Source organism: Hemitrygon akajei, chromosome 10 (assembly GCF_048418815.1).
Source record: "Hemitrygon akajei chromosome 10, sHemAka1.3, whole genome shotgun sequence".
NCBI lineage: Eukaryota > Metazoa > Chordata > Chondrichthyes > Myliobatiformes > Dasyatidae > Hemitrygon > Hemitrygon akajei.
The window spans coordinates 112,442,063-112,462,024 of record NC_133133.1 but is presented as its reverse complement, the minus strand read 5'-3'; the positions used below and the strand labels follow the sequence as shown (position 1 = coordinate 112,462,024).

General features: G+C 43.4%; 1 protein-coding gene across 1 annotated transcript in view; it reads left to right on the top strand.

Moving 5' to 3' along the window:
• nav3 (neuron navigator 3) overlaps positions 1-19,962 on the top strand; it is a 433,465-nt gene that overhangs the window by 358,857 nt on the left and 54,646 nt on the right. Inside the window, 5 exon segments of the mRNA XM_073058755.1 lie at positions 1,347-1,430; positions 6,057-6,168; positions 9,825-9,949; positions 11,728-11,894; positions 13,237-13,305. Of these exon segments, the coding sequence (XP_072914856.1) occupies positions 1,347-1,430; positions 6,057-6,168; positions 9,825-9,949; positions 11,728-11,894; positions 13,237-13,305 (557 nt within the window).

The following is a 19,962-nucleotide window of genomic DNA, read 5'->3' as shown; positions in this document are numbered from 1 at the left end:
CTCGGACTCTAAAAATGATGGTGGATCTTGACCGGAGGCGGGGTCAGAGGTGACTGCCCGGGAGACTGTGCAGGAAGGAGAAGGAACAATGGTGCAAGTCTAAAGGGCGGGAAGGCTTACTCCTGCTTGAACCCCGGTGACCAGATCTGTAAAGCATTACGGTAACTGCTACACTACCGTGTCGTAGGAGGGAGGGATGGCGGTGTGTTTAGTAGAGCTTTTGCCTCACAGCTCCAGTAACCTGAGTTCAACCTTGATCTCTCAGTCTGTCTGTGTGGAGTTTGCATGTTCTCCCTTTGACTACATGGGCTTCCTCTGGATTTCCCACTTTCCTCCCAAATCCCAAACTTGGGAGATTAATTGCCCACCATAAATTGGTCTTCATGTGCAGGTGAGTGGTGTAATCTGGAGGAGAGAAGGGGGAAATAATGGGAATGTGAAGAGAATAAGAAGGAACGATTAGTGAAGGATTATTATGGCTGGTAGGTGCTCAACTTGAACTTGATGGACTGAAGGATCTGCTCCCTTATTCAGTGGCAAAATCAGGTAATTACTCCAATCTCAAATGCATTTCTGAGTTGAGGGTGGGAAAAGCCTAGATCAGGGATTCCCAACCTGGGGTCCATGGACCTCTTGGTTAATGGTAAAGGACCATGGCATAAAAAAAAATTGGGAACCTCTGGCCTAGATAGAGCGGGCATGTGGAGGATGTTTTAGGCCTTACCCAAGATTGGAGGGTCCAGAGGAGGTTCACAAGAATGATTCTGGGAATGAAAGGATCAGTACATGAGGAGAATTTGATGGAGTTCAGAAGAATGAGTGAAGATCTCATTGAAACCTACCAAATATTGAAAGGCCTAGGTAGAGTGGATGTGAAGAGGATGGTTCCTATAGTTGCAGAGTCGAGGAGTGGAGGCTACAGCCTCAGAATAGAAGGATGTCCCTTTAGAATAGCGATGAGGAGGAATTTCTGTAGCAAGTAGTGACTCTGTGGAATTCAGCGCAACAGACAAGATATTGGGTATATTTAAAGTGGGGGTTAATGGGTACTTAATTAGAAAAAGTGTTAAAGGTTATGGGGAGAAGGCAAGAGAATGGGGTTGAAAGGAATAATAAATCAGCCATTTTTGAATGGTGGGGTAAACCCGATGAACTGAATGGTGTAATTTTGCTCTGTTGTCTTATGGTCTTATGGAATATTCCATGCTAAGACAGCAGTTACATTACAGCCTCGCTGGACACTGTAGCATTTGTTAGAGCTGAATGTGTTATTGGGGGGGGGGGGGAACAGATATTGGACTGGCTGTTTGTCTGCCACCTCTTAATCATTTGCCCTCTCTTGACAGGCTCATCTTGTGGCAGCCTTTGAGCAAAGCCTAAGCAATATGACCTCGCGACTGCAGAACCTCACAATGACAGCTGAGCAGAAGGTGAGTCTGGCGAATGCCACAGTCTTGTTTCACATAACTGGAAGGTTTCATAAGAGTTGTGGATAAGGTGAGTACAAAGGAAATCTTCCGGTACAGAGATTGCGACGCAGAATGCTGTAGAATCAATCAACTCCATCACAAGCACATCTTTAAGAGGCATTACCTCAGGAAGGCGACATCCATCACTAAAGACTAGCTCATGCCCTCTTCTCATTACTGCCATCAGGGAACCTGAAGACCCACACTCAATGTTTTAACAATAGTTTCTTCCCCTCTGCCATTGGATTTCCAAATGGCCCGGAATCCATGAACAGTGAATTATTATTTATCTTTTGCACAAATTATTTGTTCTTTTAACTTTTAGTGATGTTTGTGTATTGCGCTGTACTGCTGTTGCAACACAGTACAGTTCACAACATGCATTGGTGATAATAAACCAGATTATTACTCTGATTCTCAGTCTTTGTTTCTTACTGAGCCTGTGCCTCACTATAGTTGTGCTCATCACATCAGAATCTGATTCCGGTTTATTATCACTGGTATATGACATGAAACTTAGTGTTTTGCAGCAACAGTACAGTGCAATGCATAAAATTACTCTAAGTTACTAAATTCATATAAATGATGCAAAAATGAATGACCAAGTAATGGTTTGGAGTTCATGGCCTATTCAGAAATCTGCTGGCAGAGGGGAAGCAGTTTCTGAATTGTTGAGTGTGGGTCTTCAGGCTCCTGCTCCTGTACCAACTCCTCCCTGATAGTAGTAATGAGAAGAGGGCATGTCCTGGTTGGAGAGGGTCCTTTATGATGGATACTGCCTTCTCAAGGCATCATGTCTCACATATGGACATCTCACATATGTCATGAATTTGGTGTTTTGTGGCAGCAGTTCAGTGCAAGAAATTTTTAAAAAAACTATATGTTACAATAAATAATAAAGTACATAAATAATGCAAAAGAGAAATAGTATTCATGGCTTCGAGGACCACTCAGATGTGATTGATACTCACTGTCCAAGGGCCCTTTTTGTCAAGCTCAGCTTTCTAACACAGCAGCTGAGAGCTGCTAAGGATCAAAGAGTTGTTTTTGAGTAAGTTAAACTTCCAACCAATATTTTTTGTTCAGCTTCTTGGTGTAAATGGGAGCCAGTCTTCAGTTCTTAATTTAAGTTGCACACAGTAATCAGTATGAAGGTAAAAGGAGAGCTTTGCAAACAAGCAGCATTGTCTGTACAGCACAGATTTCTAGCCCACAGCATGAGGCTGGTTGCTCAGGAGATGCAGTGTAAGACAATGGGGTTATGTTAATTGGCTTGTATCAAACCAGACAAAACTGGCTAAATTATTTAGTTGAGGAAAACTTGCAGACCAGATTGATACTATCATCTAGCACATAAGATAGATGATCCTACAATAGTTGGACGATTTGTGTACTCAGAGAATCAGCTTCACAGTATTAATTCTGGCTGTCTGGGATATCTGTTCCCAGAAGCTTTATATCATCTGTGTGAAAAGGTATCCAAAAAATATCACTTGCGTAAAGTTACCCAAGTAGCAAAACAAAACAGTATAAATGTAAGAGAGCAGTCAGGCTTGTTAGGAATGGTCAAGGAACATCAAGAAGAATGACAGAAGATGGCATGAACTAGAATATATTCCTCTTCCTTCAATTTCTACCACAGAAGAGTTATTCATCTGCAACTCACTGGTATGTCTTTTTAACTTATAGAAACTGTACCTATGTTTCGGAAATCCTTTGTGTTTGTCATTTGGAAATTTTTTATAAAGTAGATACCCTCTACGAATTTTAAACGTTATCTGAATTTAAACTTGTATCACAAAAATAAACTATGTTTAAACTACTTTGTTAGCTGGAATTATCTCCTCCTTGGTAGGGAGGAGGGGAGGAGTGGGTATTGGCAACTAAACTAACCATGGAGGCTAAACGGGGAAGTGATCTAGCCATTGAAGAGCAGGTGGCTACGTATAACCTCCCTTTAGTGAGGGTACCTGTAGCTATCTATATCAAGGAGGGCTTAAGGTCTTTGTTTGAGTTTAGAACTTCATGGTCAGCAAACCCAATACCATCATACAGAGATCTGATGGTAGAAGGGAAGAAGCTGTTCCCGAAACATTGACTGTGGGGCCTCAGGCTGCTATACCTCCTTCCTGAAGGTAGTAACAAGAAGAGGGCATATCCCAGTTGGTAAGGGTCCGTAATGATCAATGCCACCTTTTTGAGACACTGCCCCTTGAAAGTGTCCTTGATTGTGGACATGGCCTTGAAGATGTCCACATTGGATATGGTTCCTGCACACTGGAGATTCCATACCAGGCTCTGGTGCAACTTTTCAGAATGTTTTCACTGTATATCTATAGAAATTTGCAAGACTTGAACCGCAATTGTTCATAAATTCTTCCCAGTGACCCCTCATTCGTACAGAAGTTCATAATGTCTGTGACATAAAATGCCAATGACTCAAGCTCAACTGAGCTCCAGTCAAATAAAGAGAGTCGCAAGAGACTGCAGGTGCTGGAATCCGGAGCAACTCACAGAAAGCTGGAGGAACCCAGTGGATCAGTAGCACAAATAAGAGAAAATCTGCAGAAGCTGGAAATCCAAAGGAACAGACACATAATGCTGGAGGGACCCAGCAGGCCGCAGTGTCCATGGAAAAGAGTAAACAGTTGATGTTTCCTACTGAGACCCTGATAAAGGGTCCTAGCGTGAAACATCTTTTCCATAGATGATGTCAGATCAGATAGCATCTGTGGAGGGAAATGGAGCAATAGTGTTTTGGGAAATGGTTAGTTGATGTTCAGGCAATATCTGTGGAGGGAAATGGACAGTCCAGATGAAGGGTCTGAACCCGAAACCTCGGCTGACCATTTCCTCGCACAGATGCTGCCTGACCCACTGAGATCCTACAGCAGTTTGTGTGTGTTGCCTCAATTGAAAAAATTAGCTAGGTTTCACATAGGATCTAACAACCATCATTTTATGTCTTCAAAATCACCTTATCAAAGTGATGTGGCAATAATCCTGTTATTTTCACAAGCAGAAACCAAAGGGTTACAGTGATTAATCTAAAGTAACTTCAAGCAGGCAGCTCCCTTTGATTGCTTTATTAAACTGAGGAGGAAGGAAGAATGATCATGGTGAGGGCCATGTTTTATGAAATTAGTTGCTCTCCAGAGAGTGTCTGTGATGTTAATTAACAGGCTTTTTCTTTTGAATGGCGGCTACTTCACAGGCAGAGGAAGTGTGTGTGACTGCGCTACTCCCATTCACATCCGCTGGCAGCTTTTAATTTCAACTGGTCATAGTATCCTCAGACGGTAGAGTCATAGAATCATAGAGCTCTACAACAGAAAATCAGATCCTTCAGCCCATCTAGTCCATTCCAAATTGATCTACCCAGTCCCATCTCCCTGGACTGAGACCATATCCCTCTAGACCTCTCCCATTTTATCCAAGTTTCTCTTAAGACAAGTACATAGATGGGAGGAGGTGGGGAGCATGCAAATGGAGGCTATGGTCCAGCTGTAGTTTGATGAACTAGGGTGAATAACACTGTAACAGTTCAACTAGATGGGTTAGATGGGCTGAAGGACCTGTTTCAGTGCTGTAGTGCTCTATGATTCCATTATAACATAGACAGAAAGATCAAGATTTCATCTTCAGCAGGCAAGGGTCTTATGATAGATGCTTATGACAGAGTCTTATGATAGATGCTGTCCTTGAGCCCTTTGGTACAGAAGAACAAGCAGGAACAAGAGTAGTACGTATTCACAACCTTTTGTACCTTCCGCTTGTTGCCAAACTTTATTTGAAATGGTGTTACAATTCTCAAATTTCCTTTGTTGGATTATTTTTCACATTTTCTGGTAATTCATTAGTGCAGTTGGTATCGGCAGCTCACCGCCAGAGGAGAGGTGCAATCAGATACAGGCACTACTCTAAATGGCATATAGACAGAATTATAAATAGCCACAGAAGGATTCGTTCCTAGTGTTGACAAATGAGATTATTGTAGAGGGGCAAAAAGGTCAGCATAGGATTGATGGGCTGAAGGGCCTGTTTCTGTGCTGTACGACTCTATGGCTCTGTAATAAGATGAGTGAAAGGTCATGTTCCTATTAGTGTCCAGAATTTCCTACATCCATTGTACCAGAGACTTCTTAGAATCAGAATCAAGTTTGTTGTCACTGTCTCACAATGACATTTGTTGTTTTCTGGCAGCAGTACAGAGCAAGGCATAAAGTTACTATAAATTCTATGGGAGTAATGAGAAGGTGACATGTTCTGGACAGTGAGGATCGTTGATGGATGCCACCTTCTGGAGGCACTACCTCTTCTCAATGGTGAGGAGGGTTGTGCCAGTGAGTCTGCAACCCTCTGCAGCCTCTTTCCATCCTATACGTTGGAGCCTGACTACCAGATGGGGATGCAATCAGTCAGAATTCTCTTCACTATGCATCTGCAGTAATTTGCATCTTTTGGTGGCATTCCACGTCTCTCATAATGAAGAGAACAGCTGGCATAGTTTAGGAGGCAGAGTTTTTGTGGAATGGAAAGCGCTGCGTCAAAATCATATTCCCACTTCTCTGTTTTTTTTAATTGCAGGAATCGGAACTAACGGAACTGAGAGAGACAATCGAAATGCTGAAGAGGCAAAACTCAGCAGCACAAGCAGCCATTCAGGGTGCCTTGAATGGGCCTGATAATGCAAACAAAGGTATGGACAAAGGAAAGTGTGCCAGGATAGATGGAGAATTTGGCATATTAGCAGAGACTCACCATTTCCCTCTACAAATGCTGCCTAACCCACTGAGTTCCTCCAGCACTTGGTGTGATGTTCCATTCTCTAGCATCTGCAGCCTCTTGAACATGTAGCAGTACTGCCCCATCAGGCCTATTTGCCCATAATGTTGTGCCAAGCTTTTAACCTACTCCATCCATCTTATAACCATAACCATATAACCATATAAAAATTACAGCACAGAAACAGGCCATCTCGGCCCTTCTAGACTGTGCCGAACGCTTACTCATACCTAGTCCCACTGACCTGCACTCAGCCCATAACCCTCCATTCCTTTCCTGTCCATATACCTATCCAATTTTACTTTAAATGACAATATCGAACCTGCCTCTACCACTTCTACTGGAAGATCATCTTCATTTTTCTTTCATCCATCTAAGAGTGTCCTAAATGTCTCTAATGTATCTGCCTCTATCATCACCCCTGCCAGGGCATTCCACAAACCCACCACTCTGTGTAAAAAGCTGCCTCTGGCATTCCCCCCTATACTTTACTCCAATCAGCTTAAAAAAGAGAAAGGCCTTAGCTCACTCAGCATATCCTCACAAGTCATGCTACCTTATTGAAGAAGCACCCTGGTAAATCTCCTCTGCATTCTCTCTAAAGCTTCCACATCCTTCCTATAACGGGGGGCAGAGAACTGAACACAATATTCCAAGTGTGCTGCCGTTAAATCAGTCTGTTTCTCAGTTCCATTTTCCAATATAAGCAAAATGTTGGGAATACCCAATGGGCCAGGCAGCATCTGTGAAGAGAAAAACGGAGAGTCTCAGGTTGTGAGCATTCATCAGAAATGGGGAATGGAAGCATTAAACATCATTTTAGGTTGCACAGAAAGGTGGCAGTGGGCAGGAGAAAGGATTAGTGATAGAGTGGATTAAGAATTTAAGAACAGAAAGTGGTGAAAAGACTTAGCAGGCCAGGCAGCATCTGTTGAGAGAGAAATAGTTAGTGTTTCATGTTGTTGACTCTTCATCAGCAGTGGAAAGCCCTGCTTAATCCTGATGAATTATCATAGTAGTAAAATATTAACTCTGTTTCTCTCTCCACAGATGCTGGCTGACTTGCCAAGTGTTTCCAGAGTTCTACTTTTATTTCAGATTTCCAGCATCTGTGTTTTCTTTTCGATTGACAGATGGGTCAGACGGAATATCAGAAAGTGTTTGAGTTGTTGACGGAGAGAGGATGACGAAGGGCAGTTATCAATAAACCGGGTGACTGGGGAAACTAGTACTTAGCACATAGAACTCAGAATGTAATATAGTACAGCTCAGTCAGAGGAGGCATCTCTCCACATCTTAGTTGTAATGAGTTAACCTTATTCTGAGACTGTGGTACCAAATTTTAGACTGCACAACCTGGACAAACTATGTTGATCTCTGCCTTCAGTCTGTTAAGGAAAGGAACTCTTGCACTTAGAATTGGAATTGTTTAATTATTGGCACTTGTACTGAGATACAGTGAAAAGCTCGTCTTTGGCTTAATTCTCTTTGTCCCACGTACATAGAAACAAATGGTGAAGCGTGTTGAATACATGAATGGCTAACACAGTCCAAAGATTGTGCTTACAGTGCCAATATAGCATGCCCATATCCCACTAACCCTAACCCAGGCATTTTAAAATGTGGGAGGAGATTGGAGTGCCCGGAAGAAATCCATGTTGTCATGGGAAGCACGTACAAACTCCTTACTAACAGTGCTGAGAATTGAAATGCAAATGCAATTGCTGCTGCTGGGAAGTGTTACCCTAACCGCTACCCTAGTGTTCTGCCCTACTGTTCATGCAGATCAAACCATCACATGGCTACAGAATAAAGTGTAGCAATAGCAACAGGGAAGGAGCAGTGCAGAACAACAAAAGGGTGGTCAATCTAATGAGGTAGATTGTGAAGTCCAGAGTCCATCTTATTATACTAGGAAACCATTCAATAGTTCTCTTACAGCTGTCTTTGAGCCTGGGGATACGTGCTTTCAGGCTTTTGTATCTTCTGCCCGAGGGGAAAGGAGAAAAGATAGAATGAGCAGTCTGGGTGGGGTCTCTGATTTTGCCGGCTGCTTTGCCCAGGCAGTGAAGGTGTAAACAGAGTCTGTGGTAGGGAAGCTGCTTTCCGTGAAATGCTGAGCTGTGGCCATAGTTCTCTGCAGTTTGTTGCAGTCACGGGCAGAGCAGTTGCCATAAGAAGTCATGATGAACCCCAATAGAGTCATAGAAAAATTACAGCACAGAAAAAGGCCCTTTGGCCCATCTAGCCCATGCCAAACCATTGAAACTGCCTGCCCTCCAAACCCCTACCATCCATGTATCTATCTAACCTTCTCTTAAGCATTGAAATCGAGCTCACATGCACCACTTGCGCAGGCAGCTCATTCCACATTCTCATGACCCTCGGAGTGAAGAAGTGTCCCCTCGTGTTCTCCTCAAACTTTTCACCTTTCATCCTTAACCCATGACATCTATTTGTAGCGCCACCCAACCTCAGTGGAAATAACCTGCTTGCATTTACCCTATCTATACCCCTCATAATTTTGTATACCTCTATCAAATCTCTTCTTAATCTTCTAGGTTCCAAGGAATAAAGTCCTAACCTATTCAGTCTTTACTTATAAATCAGGTCCTCCAGACCCAACAACATCCTTGTAAATTTTCTCAGTACTCTTTCAACCTTGTTTACATCTTTCCTGGTGGTGGGTGACCAAAACCGCACATAATACTCCAAATTAGACCTCACCAATGTCTTACACAATTCAACATAACATCCCATCTCTGTACTCAGTACATTGATTTATGAAGGCCTATGTTCCAAAAGCTTTATTTATGATCCTATCTACCTGTGATGCCACTTTCAAGGAATTATTCATCTGTATTCCCAGATCCTTCTGTTCTAACACACCACTTAGTGCTCTACCTCTCACCATGTAAGACCTATTCTGTCTGGTCCTCCCAAAGTGCAACAATCACCACACATTTGTCTGCCTTAAACTTCATCTGCCGTTTTTCAGCCCATTTTTCTAGCTGGTGCAGATCCTGCTACAAGCCATGATAGTCTTCCTCACTAACCACTACACCACCAATCTTGGTGAAATCACAGATTTGCTTATCCAATTAACTACATTATCATCCAGATCATTGATATAGATGGCAAACAACAAAGTTCCCAGCACCGATCCCTGCAGCACATCACTAGTCACTGGCCTCTAGTCAGAGAGGCAGCCATCTACTACCACTCTCTGGCTTGTCTCACAAAGCCAATGTCTAATCCAATTTACTACCACATCCTGAATGCCGAGCAATTGAACCTTCTTGACCATCTTCCCATGTGGGATCTTGTCAAGTGCCTTGCTAAAGACCATTTGGACAACATCCACTGCCTTGCCTTCAACCATTTTCCTGGTGACTTCCTTGAACAACCTTATAAAATAGGATACATCTATGGTGTAAACATAAAAACTAATGAAGGTCAACAAGGAAATGCCAACTTCCTTTGTCTCCAAAGGAAGTAGAGGCATTGGTGAACTTCCTTGGCCATTGGGTCCAGTACACTTTTCACGGTGTAATATTTTGTTCTTCTCAGACGTACGGATTAGAAGACAGCATTCTTCAGACAGTGTTTCAAGCATCAACAATGCGGCCAGCCATGCAAGCATGGGGAATGTGAATGACATGGAGTCGAAGAAAAAGAAGAAGAAACAAAGTTGGGTAAGTTCATTTAGTTTTGGTCAAATATTTGATGAAAGGCCTAAGTGTAGATTTATCAGATGCCATTCTCAAAGCTATTATTTGTCCCTAACCTGATTTGAGAAAAAAAATGAAGCAGTTGAAAGAAGCCAGACAAGTTATGGGACTGTTGGAATGTAGAGCCAGTTTCTTTGGATTCAATTTTAGAAAAGAGTTTGTTAATTCTTTCAATTTAAATGCAACCCAAGAAGTATCTTTGTGATCTCCTGTGGCAGTGTTGAACCAATAACATTTACTACATAGAGAATACAGATCAATAATTCCTTGAAAGTGGCGTCATGAGTAGATAGGGTCATAAAGAAAGCTTTTGGCACATTGACCTTCAAAAATCATAGTCTTGATCAGAGCAGTAAGGTTGTCATATTGTATAAGATGTTAGTGAGGCTAAATTTGGTGTGTTGTTTGCAGTTCTGGTCACCTACCTACAGGAAAGATATCAATAAGATTGAAAGTGTATAGATAAAATTTACAAAGATGTTGCTGGAATTTAAGGTCTTGATTTATGGGGAAAGGTTGAATAGGTTAGGACTTTATTCCTGGAGTGTAGGAGAATGATGGGAGATTTGATAGAGGTATACTAGATTACCAGGTGTATAGATAGCGTAAATGCAAGCAAGCATTTTCCACTGAAGTTGACTAGAATTACAGGTCAAGAGTTAAGGGTGAAAGGTGAAATGTTTAAGGGGAACAGAGGGTAGTAAGAGTGCAGAACGATCTGCCAGTGGAATTTGTGGATGCAGGTTTGATTGCAACTTTTAAGAGAAGTTTGGGTAAGTACATAGATGGGAGGGATATGGAGGACAATGGTCCAGATGCAGACCGATGGGGCTGGATGTAATAGCGGTTCTGCATGGACTGGGTAGGCTGGAGGGACTGTTTCTGTGCTGTAGTGTTCTATATCTCCATGACTCTAATTACAACACTTCAGATGGAGTGTTTCTTGCTGATGTGTTACTGGGTCAGAGTCTGTGGTGAAGTCTGCAATGAAATCACAAGCCCCATATGATATGGATCCTTTAGCCCAGCTCGTTCAGGCTGACCAGTGCCTAAAGTAATCCTATTTACCTGCATTTGGAACATGTCCCTCTAAACCTTTCCTATCCAATGATGGTGGTGGGTAAGTGGAAGCCCTGCATGAGGAAATAGTAGAGGTAGGAGCAATTACAGCATTTAAAAGACATTTGGATCCGTACATAGAAGGATCTGAAGGGATACATGTCAAATATAGCTCAGGAAGACATTTTGTTTGGCAAAGATAATTTGAGCTAAAGGATTTGTTTCAGGGCTCTGTAACTCTGAAGACTTGCTCCTTATGTTCTTATTCTGAGATGCTATAACAACCTAGATACAGACATTCAGGACAGTTCTGGCTTACAGTTCGTTGCCACATACAGATGTGGAGGCCCAATCATTGAGGGTGTTTAAGGAGGAGATTGATAGGTATCTAATTAGTCAGGGTATCAAGGGATATGGGGAAAAAGCCGGAAATTGGAACTAGATGGGAGAATCGTTTAGCTCATGGTGGAGAGGCGGAGCAAACTCGATGGGCTGAATGGCCTACTTCTGCTCCTTTGTCTTGTGATCTTGTGATCTTAATGGAGAGTACCCTTCACGCCAGAGCTGTCCTGAATGTCTGTGCCTGCATTGTCACATTGTCCACTCAGGGCTGGGCTGACCAGTGGCAAGTGTTGTCCACATTCTCAAAGGAAGTCTTTCAATTTGACTCTTTCCCTTTGCAGCTGAGAAGCTCGTTCAAGCAAGCTTTTGGTAAAAAGAAGTCTTCAAAGTCTAACCCCTCCCACTCAGACATCGAAGAGATCCCCGACCCCTCACTGGCATCATCACCGAAACCCCACCAAGAATCAACAGAAGCTGGAGGCTTAAAACCATCACACTCAACATCTGCGTAAGAAAGAACATTAAACAGCTTAATCATTGCTTAAGATATCCTGATGATAGTGGATAGTCGGGGGCAAAGATATCTAGAAATTGGATGGTCTTGAACAATTATTCGCTGGCTACAGGGGTGCAAGGCATCTCCTGCAGGTGAGAACTTGACTGGTGGCAGGAACAGGATCAGGTTTATTATCCCTGATATATGTCAGGAAATGTGCTGGTTTGTGGCAGCAGTACAGAGCAATCGCATTAACAAATGCTATAAGTTACCAAAAATTAAAAAGTAGTACTAAAGAGCAACGGTGAGCTCATGGACTGTTCAGAAATCTGAATCTCAATGTAAGGGATGCAGGAAAAGTAAATTGGTCCCAAATCACAGATTGGCCATAATCTTTGGGTGGAATAAATTGCCTCTGAAAAACTAAGTGTGGGTCTTCACACGTGTTGGGAGTGATGTCCTGAGTGCTGATGGTCCTTACTAGTGGATGCAACTTTCTTGAGGCACTGCCTCTTGAAGATGTCCTCAAAAGTAGAGAGGTTGTACCTGTGATGGCTTTGGCTGAGGTTACAACTCTCTGCAGCCTCTTGCGTTGCTGTGCATTGGCGCCTTCATACCAGGATGTGATTTGACCAGTCAGAATACTTTCTATCTGTTAGCGAGTGATTTCGTTAAATGTCCTGGTTTAACGGCATTACAAACAAATCACTGGAGAAGTTCAGGGTTGAGCAGCATTGGTAGAGGCAAAGAAATGTTCGGTGTATCAGGCTGGGACCCCACATCAGGATCTGAAATGTCAACTTCAGTGCTGCCTGACCTGAAGAGTTTCTCTGGAAGGAGCTCAGTTTATTCGTTCTAGACTATCAACCTTTTCTCTAACTATTCTTTCCCCCCCCCCGGATGTGGCTTCACCAACAGATTCTTCCAGCAGTTTGGTTTTTTTTGCTCCAGATTTCAGCATCTGCGGTCTCTTGGCTTAAATTCTTGTTGATCATGTGTAGATATTTCGTAATCCAAAACCTGAGAGCACAAATGAACACTTTCAACTTTGGCATGTGAGACATTTTATGAGAAAACTAGGTGGATTATCTCTGTGTTTCAGTGACTCTAATGCACTTTGGAATCTCCTCAGAAAATGGAAGTACAAGTTTTCACATACAGTAATATAATAAACCTGATTCTGTTTAATATTGGAAAGGGCCAGTGCTTTTCACCTGTTTCTCAATATTCTTGCCCCATTTTGTTTCCTGCCATCTTTTGTTGATATAATCAAGCCACTGTCTGTGTTGTTCCCCCCACCCTCCCCCCGTCCAAATCTCTGAACGTGCAGATTTCAGACTAGCGCCAGTGTCAGCGAGCCAGTCTCTTTCTGGGTGGCAAAGAAGAGATTGAATGGTCAAGTGATCTACCAGCATGGGTCCCGGTAAAGTGCAGCGTGGTGCATGTGTGGCTGAGGTTTGGAGTGGCTGCCTTGTATTTTGTTTCCCACACAGGCGGCAATGGGGCTTCTGCTGGGCAACATTACAGTGAAAGTAAAGCAAAATACTGCAGATGCTGGAAATCTGAAATAAAACCTGAGAATGCTCAACAAATCTGGCAGTGACTGTGGGGAGTCGTGTAACGTAAGTTAGCACAGAATCAGCCCCTTCGGCCAAACTGGTCCATGTCAATCAAGATGCCCATCTAAACTAGTCCCATTTGTCCTTGTTCAGCCCATATCCCTCTAGACCAGTGGTTCCCAACTTGGGGCGTACGCCCCACAGGGGGGTAATTTGATTTTTAAGGGGGGAAATTCGAGAATGAGTTATTAACAGTGAATTTTTTCTAGTAAGTCTGTGTGAGTATGAGTGTGTGTGCAAGTTAATACATATGTGTATATACAGTATGCATACATAAAAATACTTGTGTGTATGTACATGTGTAATTGCGTATGTACTGTATATATAGTGTATCACCATCATTACAACCATCAAATAGATAGATAGATAGATAGATAGATAGATAGATACTTTATTCATCCCCATGGGGAAATTCAACATTTTTTTCCAATGTCCCATACACTTGTTGTAGCAAAAACTCATTACATACAATACTTAACTCAGTAATAATATGATATGCATCTAAATCACTAACTCAAAAAGCATTAATAATAGCTTTAAAAAAGTTCTTAAGTCCTGGCAGTTGAATTGTAAAGCCTAATGGCATTGGGGAGTATTGACCTCTTCATCCTGTCTGAGGAGCACTGCATCGACAGTAACCTGTCGCTGAAACTGCTTCTCTGTCTCTGGATGGTGCTATGTAGAGGATGTTCAGGGTTTTCCATAATTGACCGTAGCCTACTCAGCGCCCTTCGCTCAGCTACCGATGTTAAACTCTCCAGTACTTTGCCCACGACAGAGCCCGCCTTCCTTACCAGCTTATTAAGACTTATTAATAAGCTTATTAAGCTTATTAAATGGCTTTCATAATTAAATTAATGAATTGACTGATGTAGGAAGGAACGAATGAACAAGTCCAAACGCGTAAGAAACTCGTACGAGGTCGCGCCAATGCTGCTTTTTGCAATAGCTTTCGGTTCTTGGTGGTGTGAAGGTGTGTACATTGCGTCATCTCTTTTAAACGGTGTATCTGTCTTTGTATGCTGTAGAAACGAATCGGCATTGTTTTATTTATTTATTATTATTATTTTAATATCACTTAATGTTCTTTTTTTTACAATTTCTTAGTAATTTCTTCCTCAGAACTTTAACAGTCCTTTGGTTCTTTTATTTTTCTCTTTCATGAATGCCATGTTCTTTGGAAGCTTGTTTAAACCAAGTTAATGGTCTTTTAGGCTTCCTCCAGGTGAATAGTAGTTCACTTTTTGAATAATAAGAATTATATATCACCACAGGGGGCATCAGGATTTTAGAGGTGATTAGGTGGGGTATGGCCAAAAAAAGGTTGGGAACCACTGCTCTAGACCTTTCCTAGTCATGTGTCTTGTTCAAGTGCCTCTTAAATATTGTTAATGTACCCGCCTCAATCACTTCTTCTGGCAGCTGCCTCTCACATTCCTCTCAAATTTCTCACCCTTTTCCTTAAATCTAGACCCCCTAGTTCTTTATTCCCAACCCTGGGGAGGAAAGACTGTGTGCATTCACCCTATCTGTGCCCCTCGTGATTTTATCACCCCTCAGTCTCCTATGCTGCAATGAAAAGAGTCCCAATCTGCCTGGCCTCTCTCCATAACTCAGTGCCTCAAGTCACAGCATTATCTTCATAAATCTCACCTGTATTCTTTCCAGGTCAATTATTCCCTTTTGGCATTAAGGTCCTTTTTACTGTTTCTATAAACATCACAGGTATCAGCAGTGAATGTCATGGTGGGAGTTTGCATAAACCTCAGAGTTCAGGCATAGCTGGTGAGAGTACATCTTATTGCCCTCCCCTTAATACAGTAACAGGTTGGTTCCATAGGTAGGTGGTTGGCATGGTCCAGTTGGGCTGAAGGGCCTGTTCCTTGACTCTGTGAGGTGAATAGGCTTGTAGTGGATGGCACAGTGGCTCACAGCTCAAATGATGCCAGTTCGATCCTAACCTCAGGCTCTGCTGTGATATTCTTCTGTCCGTCCTATTCGCTCTCACATTTCCAAGCCTTGTGATCTTTTGGTAATCGGCCACTGGGAACTGATCCCAGTGTAAGTTTGGCTGATTGGAAAACTGAAGGGATTCCGATTCAGAGTCAGATCACATGAACATTGAAACATTCTGTGAAATGCGTCATTTTTGTAAACAACCAACACAACCTGAGGATGTGCTGGGGGCAGCCCACAAGTGTTCCCATTATTCAGGACATTTACAGAGACAGGGATGTAAAAAGGGCCCAAAGGATCATTGGGGACCTGAGTCACCCCAACCACAAACTGTTCCAGCTGCTATCATCCAAGAAACAGTACCACAGCATAAAAGCCAGGACCAACAGGCTCTGGGACAGCTTCTTCCACCAGGCCATCAGACTGATTAGTTCATGATGATACAATTGTATTTCTATGTTATATTGACTGTCCTGTTGTACAAACTATTTATTACAAATTACTATAAATTGCACATTGCACATTTAGATGGAAATATAACGTAAAGATTTTTACTCCTCATGTGTAAGGGCTGTAAGAAATAAAGTCAGTTCAATTAACATATTCCATCACAAACATCATAGGCCCACAATGTTCAGCAGAACACAAGCAACAACAAAACAACAACAACAGCAAAACAGCCCATCTACTCACATACATAGACAGGCCTCCAATCCCAGGAAAGGCTGCCACTGGGCTTCCTGGCCCTTGACCCTAGACTCACAGACTCACAGACAACAGTCTCCAACCTCCAGACAATCAGACAAGTTGTACCTTGCTCTCCGTCTGTCGTTCCCATGTGGATGTGGAAGCATATTGGTGGAGTTTGGCGGGTCTGTCTGCTCTCCACTGTGGGCAACAGCCTTTAATCTTTCTGCCTGCAGGTAACTTCTTCGTATCCACACATTCTAGCTCTGAGTTCCAGGAACGAAGCAATGAATTGCGGGGGGGGGGGGGGGGATATAGAATAATGCAGCACAGATACAGGCCCTTACCCCCAACCAGTCCATGTTGACCATAGTGGCCACCCAGCTAGTCCCAATTTCCTGTGTTTTTCCCATATGACTCCAAGCCCCGCCCCTCTATGTACCAATCCAAGTGCTGCTTAAATGATGCTGTTGCACTTGTCTCAAACACTTCTTCTGGCTGTTCATATCAAATACCCACCGAACATTGGCACATCTGGCATTCCACAGTTCCCAAGGAGTAATTGGATTGCATAGAGGGAGAGAGAGTTTAAAAGAAGTGAGCAGGAGCAATTGGCACTTCTTGTGCACCACAGCTCCTGAGGAAATATTGGGGTGTGTATACTTGGCAAGGTCCAATAAAAAGAAGTTAGGTTTAAGTGGAGCGGTCATTGTGTGAGTGGGCCAGTGTTGAAGTGGGGAGTTGAGGCTTTGGCTCATCAGGCTTCAGCGAGGAAAGGTGTAGGCCATAGGTAGTCTTTTTTTGTTCTTTGTTTACTCTTTCTTTTTTGTTACACATTTAGAGTATTGGGGGCACCAGGGAGGATAGTGGAATGCTCCTCTTGCAGAGTGTGGGGAGGCAGGGAGACCTCCAGCAAGAAGAACATCAAACTGCAGCTTCTAACAGATCATGTTAAGGAGTTGGAGCTGGAATTATATGAAGCCTGGATTATTTGAGAGGCTGAGGGCTTGATAGACAGGACATACAGGGAGGAAATTACACCCAAGGTGCAGGACACAGATAAGTGGGTGGCCATCAGAAGGGAGAAGGGGGAAAGACAGAGAGTGCAAAGTAACCCTTGTAGCCTTCTTCCCAACAGCAGGTATACCGCTTTGGATACTGTTGGGGGTTTGACCTGTCAGAGGAAAGCCATAGCAGTCAGGTCTCTGGCATTGAGTCGAGCTCTGTGGTTCAGAAGGAAGAGGGGAGAAGAGGCTAGCTGTAGTGACAGGGCATTTGTTGGTTAGGGGAACAGAAAGGAGGTTCTGTAGACAAAAATGAGATTCCCAAATAGTATGTTACCAGGGTCAGAGAAATCTTGAATTGAGTCCACAGCAATCTTAAAGTGAGAGGGTGAGCAGCAAGAGGTCATGATCCATGTCAGTACCAATGGCGTGGGTAGAAGAGGTCCCAAGGCCCTACACAGTGAGATCAGAGATGTAGGTGCTAAGTTAAAGGACAGGACCTTCAGGGTTGTGATCTCAGGATTGCCACCCATACCATGTGCTAGTCAGATTCAGATTCAGATTCAGTTTATTGTCATTTAGAAACCACAAATGCAATGCAGTTAAAAAATGAGACAAAGTTCCTCCAGAATGATATCACAAAAGCATATGACAAAACAGACTACACCAGAAAATCCACGTAACGTTTGGCAATCCCCAATCCAGAGTGCGGAGAGGCTGCTGCATATTAATATCACACTACCGTCTAGCGCATTCCCTGGAAAGGAGCTCCAAATCCACCAGACAAAAACAAGACCAAAAACTAAAGCTACAAGACCTGCACAAAACCACATAATTACAACATATAGTTACAACAGTGCAAACAATAGCATAATTGATAAAAAACAGACTATGGGCACAGTAAAAATAGTCCAAGATGTTAAAGGACTGTAAGGTCAAAAGAAATCACCACAGTTTCCACAAGTCCCCAGGGTCCCGACAGACTCGCCATCCCATGCCGGCGGCAGAAGGGAGTACCCCCGCTATGGACTTCCATGGCGCTGCCCAACTCAGCCTCGCAGACACAGCACACAATGGAAGCTCCGTCGAAACCAGCCTCGTAGACGCAGCACACAATGGAAGCTCCGTCGAAACCAGCCTCGCAGATGCAGCACACACCGAAAGCGACCTGAGTCCGTCGAACCTCCGAGCCGACGGCCATCCCCTCCGGCACAGCTTCTCTGAGTCCATCGAACCTCCGAGCCGACGGCCATCCCCTCCGGCACAGCTTCTCCGAGCACCATCCTCTGCCGAGCGTATTAAGATGGCCCTGCCAACGGCCATCGGCAATGCGACCCTGAGGACTGAGGGCCTGTTCTTCCCTGCAGAGTCCCGGACCTCTCAGCAGCAGCAGCAATGAAGAAGGTCTTCCTGGAGATTTCCCGATGTTCCCTCATGCTCCCACGTCCGTTTTCAATCGTTTATGATTGTGCACGGCACCCCACTTCACAAATAACAGATAATCAGTTCCGGAGTGGCCGCTGCAAGCTGCGTCGCGCCGCCATCTTGGATTGAGTGAGCCAGAACTAGGAAGATCATACTGTACATTTTAATGTGTGGCCAAGGAGATGGTGCAGGAGGGAAGACTCCACATTTCTGGATCATTTGGCTCTCTTCCAAGGAAAGTGGGACTTGTACAGAAGAGATGGTTTGCACCCTAACTGAAGGGCAACTAATATCCTAGGGGGAAGGTTTGCTAGTGCTAAACAGCTGGGTATAAACTAGCGTTGCAGGGCATTGGAAACCAGACTGCCAGAACCGATAGTGGGTTGGTTGTGGAGAAGCTCTTATTAAGCCTACGTGCAAAGTCATGAATCAAACAATTGAGCATGGTGGGATTAATGTTCTGAGCTGCGTACATTCAAATGCAGGAGTATTATAGGAAAGGTGGAGCTCAGGGCATGGATCAGCCCTTGGAATTATGACTTAGGAGCCATTAGTGAGATTTGGTTGTAAAAGGGGCTGGACTGGCAGCTCAGTGTTCCGGGGTTCTGTTGTTTTACACGTGATAGAGTGGGAGGAATTTTTTCATTGAGATGTAGTGCAGAACAATCCCTCCTGGCCCTTTCAGCCATGCTGCCCAGCAATCTCCCAATGTAGTCCTATCCTAATAAAGGGGCAATTTACAATGACCAATTAACCCATCAACCGGTATGTCTTTGGACTGTGGGAGGAAACCAGAGCACCCAGAGGAAACCCACATGTTCACAGGGACAATATACAGGCAGTGGTGGGAATTGAACCTGGGTCACCTGCACTGTAAAACATTGTGCTAACCACTACACTACCGTGCTACCCTAAAAAGGGGATTAAAGAGGAAGGGAGGACATTACTAGACAGGGAAAGCATCATGACAGTGTTCAGTCAGAATGGACTGGAGAGCTCATCTAGTGAGGCGTTATGGGTGGAACTGAGGAATGGGAATGGTACGACCACGTTAATGGGATTACATTATAGACTACCCAACAGTCCACGGGATTTAGAGGAGCAAATGTGCAGAGAAATCACAGACTGTTAGAAGAAACATCAAGTTGTGATAGTAGGTGATTTTAACTTTCCACATATTGACTCCCATACTGTAAAAGGGCTGGATAGGAAAAAAAATTGTCATATGTGTTCAGGAAAGGTTCCTTAATTAGTACATATAAGTCCCAACTAGAGGGAATGCAATACTCGATCTCCTGTTAGGGAATGAGACAGGCCAAGAGACAAAAGTTTGTGTAGGTGAACACTAGTGATCGTAATGCCTTTAGTTGCAAGGTAATTATGGAAGAG